Source organism: Netta rufina (genome assembly GCF_964035555.1).
Source record: "Netta rufina genome assembly, chromosome: 6".
NCBI classification, from domain to species: Eukaryota; Metazoa; Chordata; class Aves; order Anseriformes; family Anatidae; genus Netta; species Netta rufina.
In genome coordinates, this window is record NC_140129.1 from 22948016 (window position 1) to 22961633 (window position 13618).

Here is a 13618-nt window from a genome sequence, read left to right on the forward strand (position 1 = left end):
TTGTAATATGCATATTACTATGCCAAGAAATCACTTTAAAATTATTCAATGTAATCTGTTAATAATTGAGTAACTTCTGGTAAAGAATTATTAAAAACAACATGAATCTACCTCTCTGAAAAAAAGGATTGATAAAAAAACAGAAGGTATATAAAGTCCCAAGATCTGAACCTTGCTCAGAGAAATAATTTATCTTCTGTATTCATAGACAGCTATCTTAAAATGTTTGTCTTTTAAAGAATACTGGATTGTTTTCTAAATCTCATTATTTTCATCCAGGATTTTCATTTTGTTTTCCTTTTGAGAACCTCTATTTTCGATCTACTCAGTAACAGAGGTCTCCTTTCCTAGCAATATTTAACGTACACATTAAAACTGATGTGCATTGGTGTTACGGACAGAATTCACTAACTGGAGATATATTTGCTATGGGAGTAGGAAAAAGCAGGAGGAGGAGAATGCAGAAATAAAAGAGTTGCTATGCCAACCTACAAATGCTAATGGCATGACAAATACAAAAAGGTCACAGTAAAAAAAAAAAAAAAAAAACTAAGAAAGAAAAAATAAAAAGCCCAGACCAAAAAATACGCATATTTCATTTAACAAACACTACAGCTACTGTATTTAAATTCCTTTAAAAAATGCATCTTAAGGGAAAAAAAACTGCACCTCAGCAGCAAACTGAAAATCAGGTTGCCTTTGTCCTTTTTTTTGATCTAGTTCTTAAGTCCTTATTACCTATAGTCTAAAGATGGCACTTTAAGAAAAAGTTAACCAGATTTTCCTGAAAGATCATCTGAGGATCATGACCAACATTTTAATGCAAAGTAACAAACAAACATAACAAAGAGAAAGAGTAAAAAGTGCATCAGGACTAGTTATACGCTCATTAGATCATGCAACAAAAGATACTTTTGTCTTTTTGAATTTGATAGGATTCTGTAAAAAAATAATATATTCTACCTAAAGTTGTAAAATAATAAATAAGAATACTTTTAGGAGGAATTTGAGCTGATTTTCAAATATTTGGGTATGTGCAATCTAATAAAAAATAAAACAAAGCTGTTCTAAATGCTCTTTTTATAGTCTTCTAAGGTTTATTATGGCAGATACTAGTAATGATTTCTATGCTCCTAAATGTAAGAGGAGAATGTAGTGAAGTCTTTTCTATCAAAATCCTGCAATGGAGATTGTTTATGACAGAAGTCAAACCCACCCAAAATACGTCTTTCTCACTTGAAATATGGTTACAATCTGTTTGAAATACAAACCATTTAAAATGTTTTCTTTGTCTTTCTAGTACTCCAAAAGATGATACTAGCAGCACACCAATGACTTTTCCTGAGTCAAAGTCATTTCTTCACCAAGACAAAGGCAACAATACTGGGATGCAAACCTATGGACATCAGAGCATCCTTAGAAAGGCCACATGATACAGGAGAAGGGCTAGGCCACAGCTTAGACCAAAGCTTCAAATATATTCATTACCCTGACCTATTTATCTTCTTTTGTTTTTAGTAGACAACAGTGAGAATACAGAAAACAGGAATTTTACAGTATAACCTGAGTTTTCTAGTACAGAATTGCAGATTTGAGATAAAGATTTACATAAGCTTTGGCAAAGCATCCAAAGAGAAATGAGTTGCTCAACCTTTTGAAGTTCACCCATTGCTAATTAAAGAACTGCCAAGGCTTTACTAACAATTAAAAACTTGTCTTTAAAATCCCCAAAGATAAAAAATGCAAACAGCTGTTTTAATTAGCAAAACAGCAGATACTAATTAGCTTCTGTAACAGAGTATGCTGGTCCTTTAAGGACAGGACCAGTTTCAGTTCAAGTCTGCTACCCATTTGAACTACAAATAGGACTGGAGTCAGATGCTGTAGAAAAGTCTTCTCATTTCTCATGAAAGTCCCCAAATTCAAGTCCACAAAACTGAGATTTTTACTTCAAGTAAGTTTTTGAGCTTACTTGTCTTCTAGTAAGATCCTTCTGGAACTTATGGATCTTTCTGGAATTGATAAAGACATGTGGAGTTATTCAAACAGGTCCTGAGGGTAAGCCAAAGCTGTTCCTGGCTGTCTATGCAGAAGGAACCATAGCAGCAACAGTAACTTTCTGCACCCATTTTCACTGGTAAACTGGGTGCAAGGAAAAGGCTGGCATCAGATGAAAATGTTTACAAATATGCTGAAAAGGGAAAATCAGTTTTAACAGTGAGGGAAATGAAACCAGTCCCTTGAACTCCTCCTGGCAATGTGTGCCGAAGGAACCAGACTATTAAGAAAACACTGTTGGCCTTTGGAATATGGAATGAAGGGAGAGATTTTTCCTTGAAGAAAGGAAGATGAGGTCTTTCCATTTACCTGGAAGCAAATGGACTATGATGGCTTTTTTTCAGATGAAATTTGAAGGAATACAGCTCTGAAACTTAGGGAAAATGCCCCTGTAACATAATTGAACTATGGTGCTGACTCTGATTTGCTAGACTGAATGTTTGTTTTCCTTGAACGTTATTTTGAAATCATATTCCAGACTGTTTAACTAACTTCCTTTTTGAAAAGTTGTATACTTGTTTTACCTTCATAATGTCTCGGTCCAAATAGGTTAAGTGCTTTTGGAATTATTTAAACACATCAGGCAACCCATTTAAAAAATTCTTGAACCAAAAGAAAGTATTAAGCATATAATTTTTAAAAACTGTAATGCTTTTATTTTCAAACTCAGTAAGGTTTCAAGCTCTGCCAGTAAGCTTCTCTGACTGCACCACAGGGCTCCATGGAGACCTTATAGCAGTCTTCTAGTACCTCAAGTGGGCCTACAGGAAAGCTGGGGAGGGGCTCTTTGTCAGGGATAGGACAAGTAGTAAAGGTTTTAAACCAAAAAAAAAAAAAAAAAAAGGTAGGTTTCAAATAGATGTTTAAAGAATAAATTCTTTACTATGAGAGTGAAAGACTGGAACAGGCTGCCCACAGAAGCTGTGGATACCCCGTCCCTGGAAGTGTTCAAGGCCGACTTGAATGCAGCCTTGAGCAATCTGGTCTAGCAGAAGGTGTCCCCATGGCAGGGGGCATGGAATTAGATGATCTTTAAAATCCCTTCCAACCCAAACCATTCCATGATTGTAACATTTGAGAAAACCGGACTTGGTATTTGAATGAAAAAGCAATCATGTAACAATGTAAGTTCTATGATTTTTGTTAATTAGAATTTTATTTCCCTCAAAAATTTTTTTGGTTTGTTTTTTTCCCAGAATATTTAAAGAAAGGGAAAAAAAAATCACAGTATTAGCTAGATGAATCATCATCGCTATCAAACACTGTATATCACAGAGACAGTTAATTTGCTGGGTGTTCACACACTCCAGATACATCAAGGAATGTAAAATTCAGTTTTTCAAGGACCAAACATGACTTGCAAAAATCAAATGTTAGCCTCAGCAATATAGGTACAGTTATATCGACATTTCCACTGACAGGTCTTTTTTACTCAGGAATTTTTGAAATTTGAATTGTTTATTTTTTATCTTGTGATGATCACATGCAAATGATAATTGAGATACCTTCATGTCCTGGGCAAATGGACAATGTATCTGGACAGAGTAATATGCACATATCTGTGCTGCAGACTTGTCGAGTTCAGGATGCACCCAGCGTTTTGTGAATGCACTGGTAATTTGGACAGCTGAGGTGCAAATGCTCCAACACAGCATATCTTTCAGCTCTCCCAGTTTTTGGGGCCAGTTCTGAAGAACTAAGACAAACCATGGTGGAGGGGAGGGGAGGGAACAGAAGAGGCTGGAATTACCACTTCGCAATGTTCAGTGCACAGATCCTTGGAACAAGCAGATGGGCTCTTAGACAGCAGAGCAGACAGTGAATTAGATGCAAGATAATCAATATGCATACTGATGTCTCCAACAATCAGGTTTAATGTAAAAAATATATAAGCCACATCTCTTAAGAACTATGCTGCCTATAATTATGCCTACAGCTACTCGTTTTGACATTAGAGGGGTCAGTTGCCATGGTCATAATATTAGTAATAAATAGGCTGTTGCTGCAAGTAGAAGATATAACAGATGCTGTAAGTGCTGAGATAATGTAAGAGCTGAGAAGTCAATTTATTTGCACTATTCAGGGTGAACGAATAACTGAGAATATACGTTTGAAATGATAACCCTATAAATAATTGTACATGACCATTTTATCATACAATTTTGATCAAGATACTTATGTATTAGCTTGAAATCATCAGGCAGTAGTCAACAAACATCTGGAAGATGCTTGTCCTTCAGTAATTGCATTTGGAAAGCTCTAAAACTTTTAGGCTGGTATTCCAACACTATAGGACAGGTCAATAGCTTCAATTGGAGAGTGACAATTGCTGCCTTTTTTCTTTTTTTTTTTTTCTTGTGTGTGTGTGTATGTGTGTGAGTGCGTGCCCGCTCTGCATGTTCTGTATTCAAAGACAGTTACTAACAACAGGCAGCGAGTAAAGAGCACTCATCAAAAATCATTTTGGCATTCTGATCAGTGAATGGGATTTTAAATAAAAACAAATACATTGATTTTAAATCTCAGGAGGAGAATGATAAAACTTTATCATAAAATGTAGAGATACCTATCACTGTACCCCTATACAAAGCAAGACTGTTAATTTACCTTTCTGAAATCTCAAATAGATTTGCAGCTAAAAACAAATAAAACCAGCTTACCATGGATACATAACATCCCTATTTTTGTTTTTCATTACATATTTTAACATCTAAGATCTGCTTGCTAAATGGTTTCTGAATAAAATTTTGTCTTTGTATAGTATTTCAACATCTGTTTGTCAAAACAATGTGAGAACATTTTATTCTGTTTCCCTCCGCAACAGCTACTTTGAAGTGGTATAGGAAAAGAAAATCCACAAATACTGTTCTATATAAGGCTCTTTAGAGTAAAATATCAACTTCATTAAGTTAAACGAGATCAGGATATAATCTAACTGCATTCATGGTCTATTCTTGATGTTTACTGCCTTCTCTTCAAACTAAGATTTCTTTGTCTACCAATTAAACTCTTAGAGAAAAATACTATTTTTCTGCATGATGACAGAGCATGTCACAGCAGAACTAACTACAGTTTCTATATTTTAACTTGTTCTTTATATTAAGATATGCACACTCAGATTCAGGTTCTACTACCTATTTTACTAGTGATGACAACATATTTTCTCTGTTGCTGTGTTTTGTTTTTCTCAGCTTACAATGCAAATGAGACATTTGTTTGAGACACTCCTGTTTTTCCACTGAACAGAAGACGTGGCACTGTTCAAGCATTGTTTCTTTTGGGCCCCACCCTGCTCATGCAGAGGGTTCAAATGGGTTCACTGGAATAACAAAGACATTTCTGGGGGCGGATCTTCACCCAAAATGCTTTTTAATGACATTTTAGTTGCTGGGGTGACTAGGCTTAATTGGCCTCAAACCAGATTAGGATCTTGTCCTTTATTAACACTCCTAATCAAAAAAACACTCGTCAAACCTTGTCAAACATAGTAAAGCACAGGTGCTTAAATGGAGTCATATTAAAAACCTTATTAAGAACAAATTGATTATGACAAAATCAATCACTTCTGAGAAGCACCTAACAACTCTGAATCTTCTCCAGTTCTCGGAGCTTGAACCTTAGCTGCCATGGAGTCTAAAATAAAGGGAGGTACATCAAATTTTTATATAGGTGAATATCTCAATTTGAAGAAAAAACAGATAAATATGATATAAAAATATGCCTGAATGCTCAATAAAATATTATGAAGCACCAGTACAAAGTTATACTAGAAGTTCATTGAGTTGCACCTGATTAAATAAAAACCTAAAGCTGAGGTTGCTCTGAGATTCTCTTTTATTGTAGGACTCCCAACTTTCACGCATGTAACCCTTCCAAAACTCCAAGTCAATATATTTTTTACTTAAGATTAGAGTTTGATACCTCTAGTAATGACCACTTCCATTTGCCAGAATCATGTCTAACTCAATGGCTTCTACACGTTAAATTCACAACTACTGCAAACTTTTCCTGCTGTGCACTAGACATCAGAAACATCATCACCCATGAAAAAACCCCAGTGGTAAGAGAAGAAATCGTACTTACGAGTATTTAGTCAGAAGATCCAAATCATTATGCATGTTGATTGGGTATGTTTCACTGAGATGAAATAGCTTCTCTAAGGCCTCATAAATGAAAATGATGCAGATAAGAGAAGCAAAAGCTTCTTCAGTAAACCGTGTAATATAGCAGACTAGGGAGCTTGCATCAGTTGCAACAAGGATGATGCACAGGATTGCAGTCCACAGTCCAATGCTAGCTCTCAGAGAAAGGTATGACAATCCATACTCTCTAAAGAAAAAATAAATAAATACAGTTTAACTTCTGTCCAGCCACAGTTTCCGAGATGTAGAAGAGGCAGGTCCAAAATTGTTTTTCCTAGGGATGGGTTTATTTTGGATACAGCTTGGGGGGCAGCAGAGGAAAGGCAAGGAGCAGGTAGGAGGGCGGGGAGCAGAACCAACCCACCCTTTTTGCATTACCAACAATAGACTTCTCACAGTCACTGAATAATTTTCAGTCTCCAAAAGCCTAAGCAGTCCACTCCAAAACAAATTCCTGATCTTATTTCTTCAGATCTTGGAATTTGGTGATCAATGTTTCTAATTTTACCCAAAAACACCTTAGCAATGATGCATATCATGATCTCACCCATCTCAAACATGTTTGAGTACAAATAAGTCAGTGGAGTAAGTCTTTACCTTGCATATAAGGATTCCATAAATGTTATTTGGACATACACAATTAGCCATTTCATTTAAAAATGTTTGAAATTTTAAATAGCTCTACTCCACTTACTTGCAAAATTTGAATAAGATCTTTTCAAACACTAATACTGGTCCTGTGCTGCCAAGTATAGTGAGGGGCTGTCCACCAAAGAGAGAGTAGGCAATTCCAGTCATGGATGCTCCAAACAGCGATTCTATTGCACTCTGAAAATGATACAGATTGAAGTGTCTATAAATTTTCAATCAGGTTCTTTTAGCAACGTATTGATTTGTCATCTTCTAAACACTGAAACACAAGTATTTTAAAGGTTGCACCCTCATGCAACAACAGTAATAATAAAAAAAATACTAACCACAAACCTACAAATGTAAGTTTGTTTTGAAAGTTCAGATTTAACACATACTATACGACCTTCAGTTGCTTCTCCTAGTAGACCACCAAATGTGATGACAGGAGACATGCAAGCACAGTAGAGAAATAAAAATGATGCCAGACACTGTAGACTGAGAGCATCCCTGAAGTCACTCCAGAAGAACGGAGCTTTTCTTTTTATATCTAAAATCAATCCTCCAAAAAATCTAAAAAATAAAAGAGAGAAAACTAATTTTAAAAGTTTACTGAACTTTTTTCCATAATATTCCTTAGTAGCTGCAGAGAAGCTATGCTCCCTTCATCAAGTGATACATCCCCTTGTAATTCATCCTTCTCCCCAGAAGAAAGTTTCTGGGAACTTTGTTCTGGTAACTTTAACTAGGAAATTGTTTTTAAAACAAAATAAGAAATTGTTTTTAAAACAAAATAATTTGCATGGTTCTGTTTTTAAAATTTTCATGTAATCACCCAGACCCAACTTCTGAACAGTTGTTAGTTCCTACGCATACAACTCTAGTATTTTTGTGAAATAATTCTTTGCATTTCTTTAATGAGAGAGCTACTACAGTGCCCATTTGCCCACACTTCTACATGTAGAGCACATCACATTCTCTATTTGAGAACCTCTTCCTACATACACTTGGTAACAGAGTTAAATCTAGGCCATAACTTTCCAAGAACAAGAATTGTCATATTTTGTCATTTACGCTACGCTAAATACGATGAAATATTTAGGAACAGACAGTCCATTACAATAAACAACAAAGTTAAAACAAATATCCCACAATGCTCTTTTTCTCATATGCACACCGTATCAGATGGTGCTGAGGTAAAGTGGGGAGACAAAGTGTTACCTGCTCCAAAATACTAAAATGATCCTTCAAGCTTACAATAACAGATTCACCAGAAGAAGAATGACTTACAGACAGACTGACCATTACACACCTCTGCTGCACTGTGTACAGCAACACTGCATGTTTAGCCTTGTGTATGTAGGAATGACAGTTAATTATCAAGAGGCAGCAAAGAAAAGGAAATGTCTAATGTACAGCTACCAGCATGATGATGCTGCACTATGGTAACTCCTGATAGCTGATGGGTTTACACTACACCATATTAGACAAGAGAATATAATTATTCCTTCGAACAAATTCTTCCCTCAGATGTGTGTGTGCTGTAGCCACCACAGAATTATAGTCTCATATACCAGGGCTTACTGAGGCAAAAAAAAAGTGCTACTGCACAACCCAGAAAATTCAACAACAAAATAGTTGTAAGCATTCGTAATATATGTGACAAGACCATTTCCAACTTTTCCTTCAAACAGAAATAAGAAATGTTAACTGATTTTAACAGCAGTCTGACCTTTATAAATAATCAAGAATGGAGCTTGCAGTAAATACAATGTGAAAATTTAATTCCTCTTGTCCTCTCTACAAAGTAGCAAGTATTATCTTTTTCAACTACATGGTATGCAAATCAGGAATAAGGCCTCAAAAAAAAAAAAAAAAAATCATATGCCAAGCTAGTTACTTAAGAAGGAATTGGACCATTATTTTGTCTTTGAAAGTATACCAGTTAGTACACTTAAAATTTTGAATATAATTTCACTAACTTTCCAGTGCGTTGCAATTCTGGTCCAGAGTGCCCTCCAGGTTGTTCTGGATCCCCATGGGCTGCAGTCCCATTTGGCACTCCTGGGATCTTACGCTTCTCCTACCAGAAGGAAAAGATACTTTTCTTAGCTCTTTACAACCAAACACAATTTTGGTAAAGAAAATAGATTTTGAGAGTTGAAAGACTAAACATCCAAATTTTATTGTTAGATTCACCAACATAACCTCTTCATAAACAGTTCTGTAACCAGAAATAGTAGAAGGAACTGTGACCTAAAAGAAATTTAAAGAATTGATCGAAGAAAATCCTATTATCAGAAAGTATTTTTAAGAACAGCACGGCAGACTGCTTTGATCGTTTCTTATTCTTACCTGGTCATTGCATTTTGACTTCACTAGCAACTTAGCATAACCAGCAGCATCTATTGACAAGAACTATGAGTAACAAATCTTACACTATATGTCTGAAATACACAGCAAAATTCAAAATGGATTAGAACTGTCATCAAAGAATGGGAGAATAGATAAACGATGGAAAATCTTTGTGAACAGTCACTGTTCAGTAACAATCCATGCTGAGTAATTAGACTCAATCATGTCATACTATAAAAAAGCCATCAAGAAAAAAGGGATTCCTTTTTCATAACCTTTTCTGCTTGTTTGAATCATCTTCTGAGGAAAACTGCACCTGTAGGAGGATATACACTCACATGCAATGGAATATTTGTGTTTGTCTTTTTGTTTCAGAAAACTAGGATACCATAAGCTTAGAACAAAAGCAAACCATGGCTGTTTGTGATGATCAAAGACACTTATAACCACTTACTCCTCAATTTTAAGATCCATCTGTCTTTATTCAGGACAGACCTAGCATTGAACTGCACGGACTGTCATCACTATATTATGTTTTCAAGACAACAGTTCTCTTTAAACAAAGTAACCAACAGAAAGAATGCAAAATGTCTATATAGTGATTTTGCTAAATGCTAAATTAATGAGACTTAATTCTACTCAGCAAAACTTCATTTCATCACAACCTTTAAAAGTACTGTTTACAATGTACAAACCTGAGAGGGAACATTTTTAGGTGGCTCTATTCGAATTGTTGGGTCCCATTCTCCAGGAGGGAGAACTGTAACTTGATCAAGAAACTCATCAATTCCAGACACCAAGTCATTGCGATCTTTTGCTTTGTAAGCAACATCATGGAACACCTGTGAAAAACAAAGAAGAGAAAGAGATGGGAAGAGGAACACCCATAAAATATTTCACAATGGCCCCTACTCTTCTGAAGTTGAAGTCTCAGCTCCAACTGACTAGAAAATCTGGTACGTAGTTTCCATAGCAGTTTCAGCTAAACTGGTGCTAAATATTCCAAGGAATTTAAAACTCAATTATACCCCTGGAAATTAACTGTGAAAAGTGGAATCCTATCTGTGAAGATACCCTTGCACGTTACTCTTGTCTCTCATTTTGTTACCTTCTTATGGCAGCATAATCTGGACATAATCTAGGCCATGAAATGAAATTAAAATCTATTTGTGCATGATTTCAACTGGACAATTACATATTGCAGGTTCCCTGTTACACCTCTTCAGTCACCACAAGGTTCCCTATTATACCTTTTCAGTCAGTACAAAATTACTAAAGCCAACTCATGAATAAAAATACCTCATCCGTCATTAGTGTTGCAATTGATCTTCCAATCTCATGGTATTGTTGCCCTTTACCCAATGGTCCAAGAAGAATAAACAAAAATCTGCAAGTTGAATAAAAATATTGTATAAGGCAGATGGATGCAAGTAACCACATACATACATACATTACAGAAATACTTATTTAAAATTGGACTAGAAGAAACTCTGTCAAACACAGATACAAGTTTTTGGGGCCCAATAACATGCATCCCAGGGCCCTAAGGGAACAGTCTGATGTAGTTGAAAAAACATTCTATGTCATATTTCAGAAGTCATGGCAGTGAGGCAAAATCCCCGGCAACTGGAAAAATAGGGGAGATTTAGATTAGATGTGAGGAGGAAATTCTTCACATGGAGAGTGGTGAGGCACTGGAACAAGCTGCCAAAAGAAATTGTGGATTCCCCATCCCTGGAGGTGCTCAAGGCCACGCTGGATGGGGCTTTGGGCAACCTGATCTAGTGGGTGGCATCCCTGCCCATGGCAGGGCAGTTGGAACTTGATGATCTTTGAGGTCCCTTTCAACCCAAGCCATTCTATGAAATATTATTTATAGAAGGATAGAAGGATGTGAGGATCCTTCAAGATCCTCACATACATATTTAAACATGAAGCTCTACTTAGAAAAAATGTGAAAATAACTTCCAGAAATATGTCATAAGCTTCACAGTCAGACTTGACTGAGACTATCAAAACCTCCTTACATAAGAAACCTTATCTTACAAAATAAATATATGCAGTTATAATCTAAATACAGAAAACTCTAACATAAATTTAATGTTAGTTCTCTTAATTTAACAGAACCAATTACTTCACTGTTTCTGTTAAATTTTATTACTTTATTATATGGTAGTATTAATGCAATATCAGGGTAGTGAAATTACCTCTGAATAAAAATAATTCTAAAATCATTTTTTCTCCCATTAAGAAGGCTCTAGATAGCCTCTACTCTGTGCTTAGGGTTCTCTAACATGCATAGGATATGTTCAAACGAAATAATTTCCAGGTTTGCTTAAATGCAAAAAAAAAAAAAAAAAAATCAACTGTTTAATATTATTAAATTATTTTAAAACCAAATTTTTCACTGAAAGTAGTTTTCTTAATTTTTCATTCCTTAATTTTCTTTAGGCCAAGTGGGAGGTTGGGAGAGGCAGTGAAGAAATGGAGAAAGGCTTTGGAAGTTTTTTCAAAGCTAAGTCTCTCAATGTCCCTTATACATATGCATGAATCAGAGAAGATGAAAAAAGTCATATCCAATGTAACTACAAATTAAACAAAATTTATTTTATACTAATACTATCTGACTAGGAGCACGGATTTAAGTCTCAGTATTTCATACTCTAGATGAGTGCCACGAACAACTGGAATACAGTACTGTTGTCTGCTAGAATTCTACTTTAACATAAACAAAAGAGGGAAGGAGAAAGACACAGAATATATGTATACAAAAAATAAAAACTGAACAAAAACTGAAAGCCTGCATAACAGTTAAACCAGTGAGCTCAGACATGGAAGAATCAGACTGGAATTCTGAACCCAATCAGCCCCAGCAGGAAACAATATATCTGCAGATCTGCTTAAAAGCTTCATATTGGTCTCCAAAGTCTATTTTAGACATGACAATAATTCCTTATAAACTGTTCTCAAAGCCAAAGTACTTTATTAGAAAAGGTTTCGACTAAGAAAAAGATAATCTAATAAAAATTTATGGTCAAAAGTCACATTCACCTTCATGAAAGTATCTACAAAGTAAATTTTAGAGGAGCATGGTATCTACAGCATATTTTTCACCCATTTGCTATCCCTAGTTAATCGAATCACAAAGTGTTTTTTTTTCTCTTTAATTATTTCCTGTATCATTTTTTTTTCTTCTGGACATAATTCTGCAGTATCACACAAGTAGTTTCAGTTCCAGATGAAATAGTCTACAACATTGCTTTGCTGCTGCTTCAGCTTCCTAATATTTCATCTGCAGCATTACCTGTTTGTATAGGATAAATTCTGTCTTGTAGCCTGACAAGCTATCTTTTCTACTTCTGCAAGAAATGATTTGCTTTGCACACCAACAGCATGTTTCTGAATATACTTATGCATAATTTAAAGGGCAGGTGGCAAATTTCATAATCCAATACATGGTGAAACTCACTGAAGGTGACATCACCCTGTCTCCACAAGATACTTAGAAATCTAACACAAAGACACACAAATCTAACTGTACCTAGTTGGAATTGGAACTTCAGCTAGTCCTGTAAGCAGCACTGCAGGAGATAACCTAACAAAAGCAACAACTGCACGGTCCAGGAACTCCAATTCACCAACTAAGATGTTTGATGCTTCAGCTCCAGGAGGTATCTTTTTCATGAAGTGTAGGTCAACCTAGGAAAACAATATCAAATTATCATGGAGTTATTTACAGGGATATTTTTTTCTCCTGTTTTGGCCAATGATGGCATTATATTTTAAATTTACAATTATTTTCATTATTCAGTTTCTACTACTCTTGTCTGTCATGTAATGTTTCAAAAAATAAGAATGTTTCTCAAAAAAAAAAACTGATTTTTTGATATTTTATTAATTTTATCTTGTAAACATAGTTAAAGTACTCCATAAATAAAGGCAACAAATAACTTGGTAAGAATCCAATATTAATTTCCTATTAATAATTTTAACAAAAATCTTAACAGAATCAATAATTCATAATAGAATAATTAATAGCAGTAGAAGAAATTAAGACACCTCATATTTCCATAATTAACAAGTGTGGAGATCGTGAATTCATATCTTATAGTTGTCATGTTATAATATAAGTGAGAAAAAGAACAGGCTCCACCACCCCAAATTTTCCTTCTACTGCTCTAAGTGAGATCCATTTTTGTTTTCATATTTGGTGGAAGACTTCTGAAAACAAGAGAAAATAAGCTATCACCACAATTGTCTCAAGAGACAAAACTAAAGGAACAAAGCAGAACAAAAATGTTGGAGTTTTAAGGCTATGGTGTTGACTTTTCACAGGGGGCAGGTAGGAAAAGAAAAGAAGCAGCTTCATTACAACATTGCTATGTAAGCTCTAGGTATTTGCCAAGGAATGTGTTTGTGTTTATTTTCTCAGT

The 13618-nt window shown here is 35.2% G+C and overlaps 1 protein-coding gene across 3 annotated transcripts in view; it reads right to left on the reverse strand.

The window, feature by feature from the left end:
* The window catches only part of SLC4A10 (solute carrier family 4 member 10), a gene marked incomplete at both ends in the record, with an annotated part of 152998 nt that overhangs the window by 27388 nt on the left and 111992 nt on the right, over window positions 1-13618 (reverse strand). For all 3 annotated transcript variants that reach the window (XM_084289662.1, XM_084289661.1, XM_084289660.1), the window contains 7 exons: window positions 6142-6387; window positions 6895-7028; window positions 7229-7403; window positions 8813-8913; window positions 9881-10027; window positions 10485-10572; window positions 12727-12884. In XM_084289662.1, the coding sequence (XP_084145788.1) occupies window positions 6142-6387; window positions 6895-7028; window positions 7229-7403; window positions 8813-8913; window positions 9881-10027; window positions 10485-10572; window positions 12727-12884 (1049 nt within the window). The remainder of the gene's footprint in view (window positions 1-6141; window positions 6388-6894; window positions 7029-7228; window positions 7404-8812; window positions 8914-9880; window positions 10028-10484; window positions 10573-12726; window positions 12885-13618) is intronic.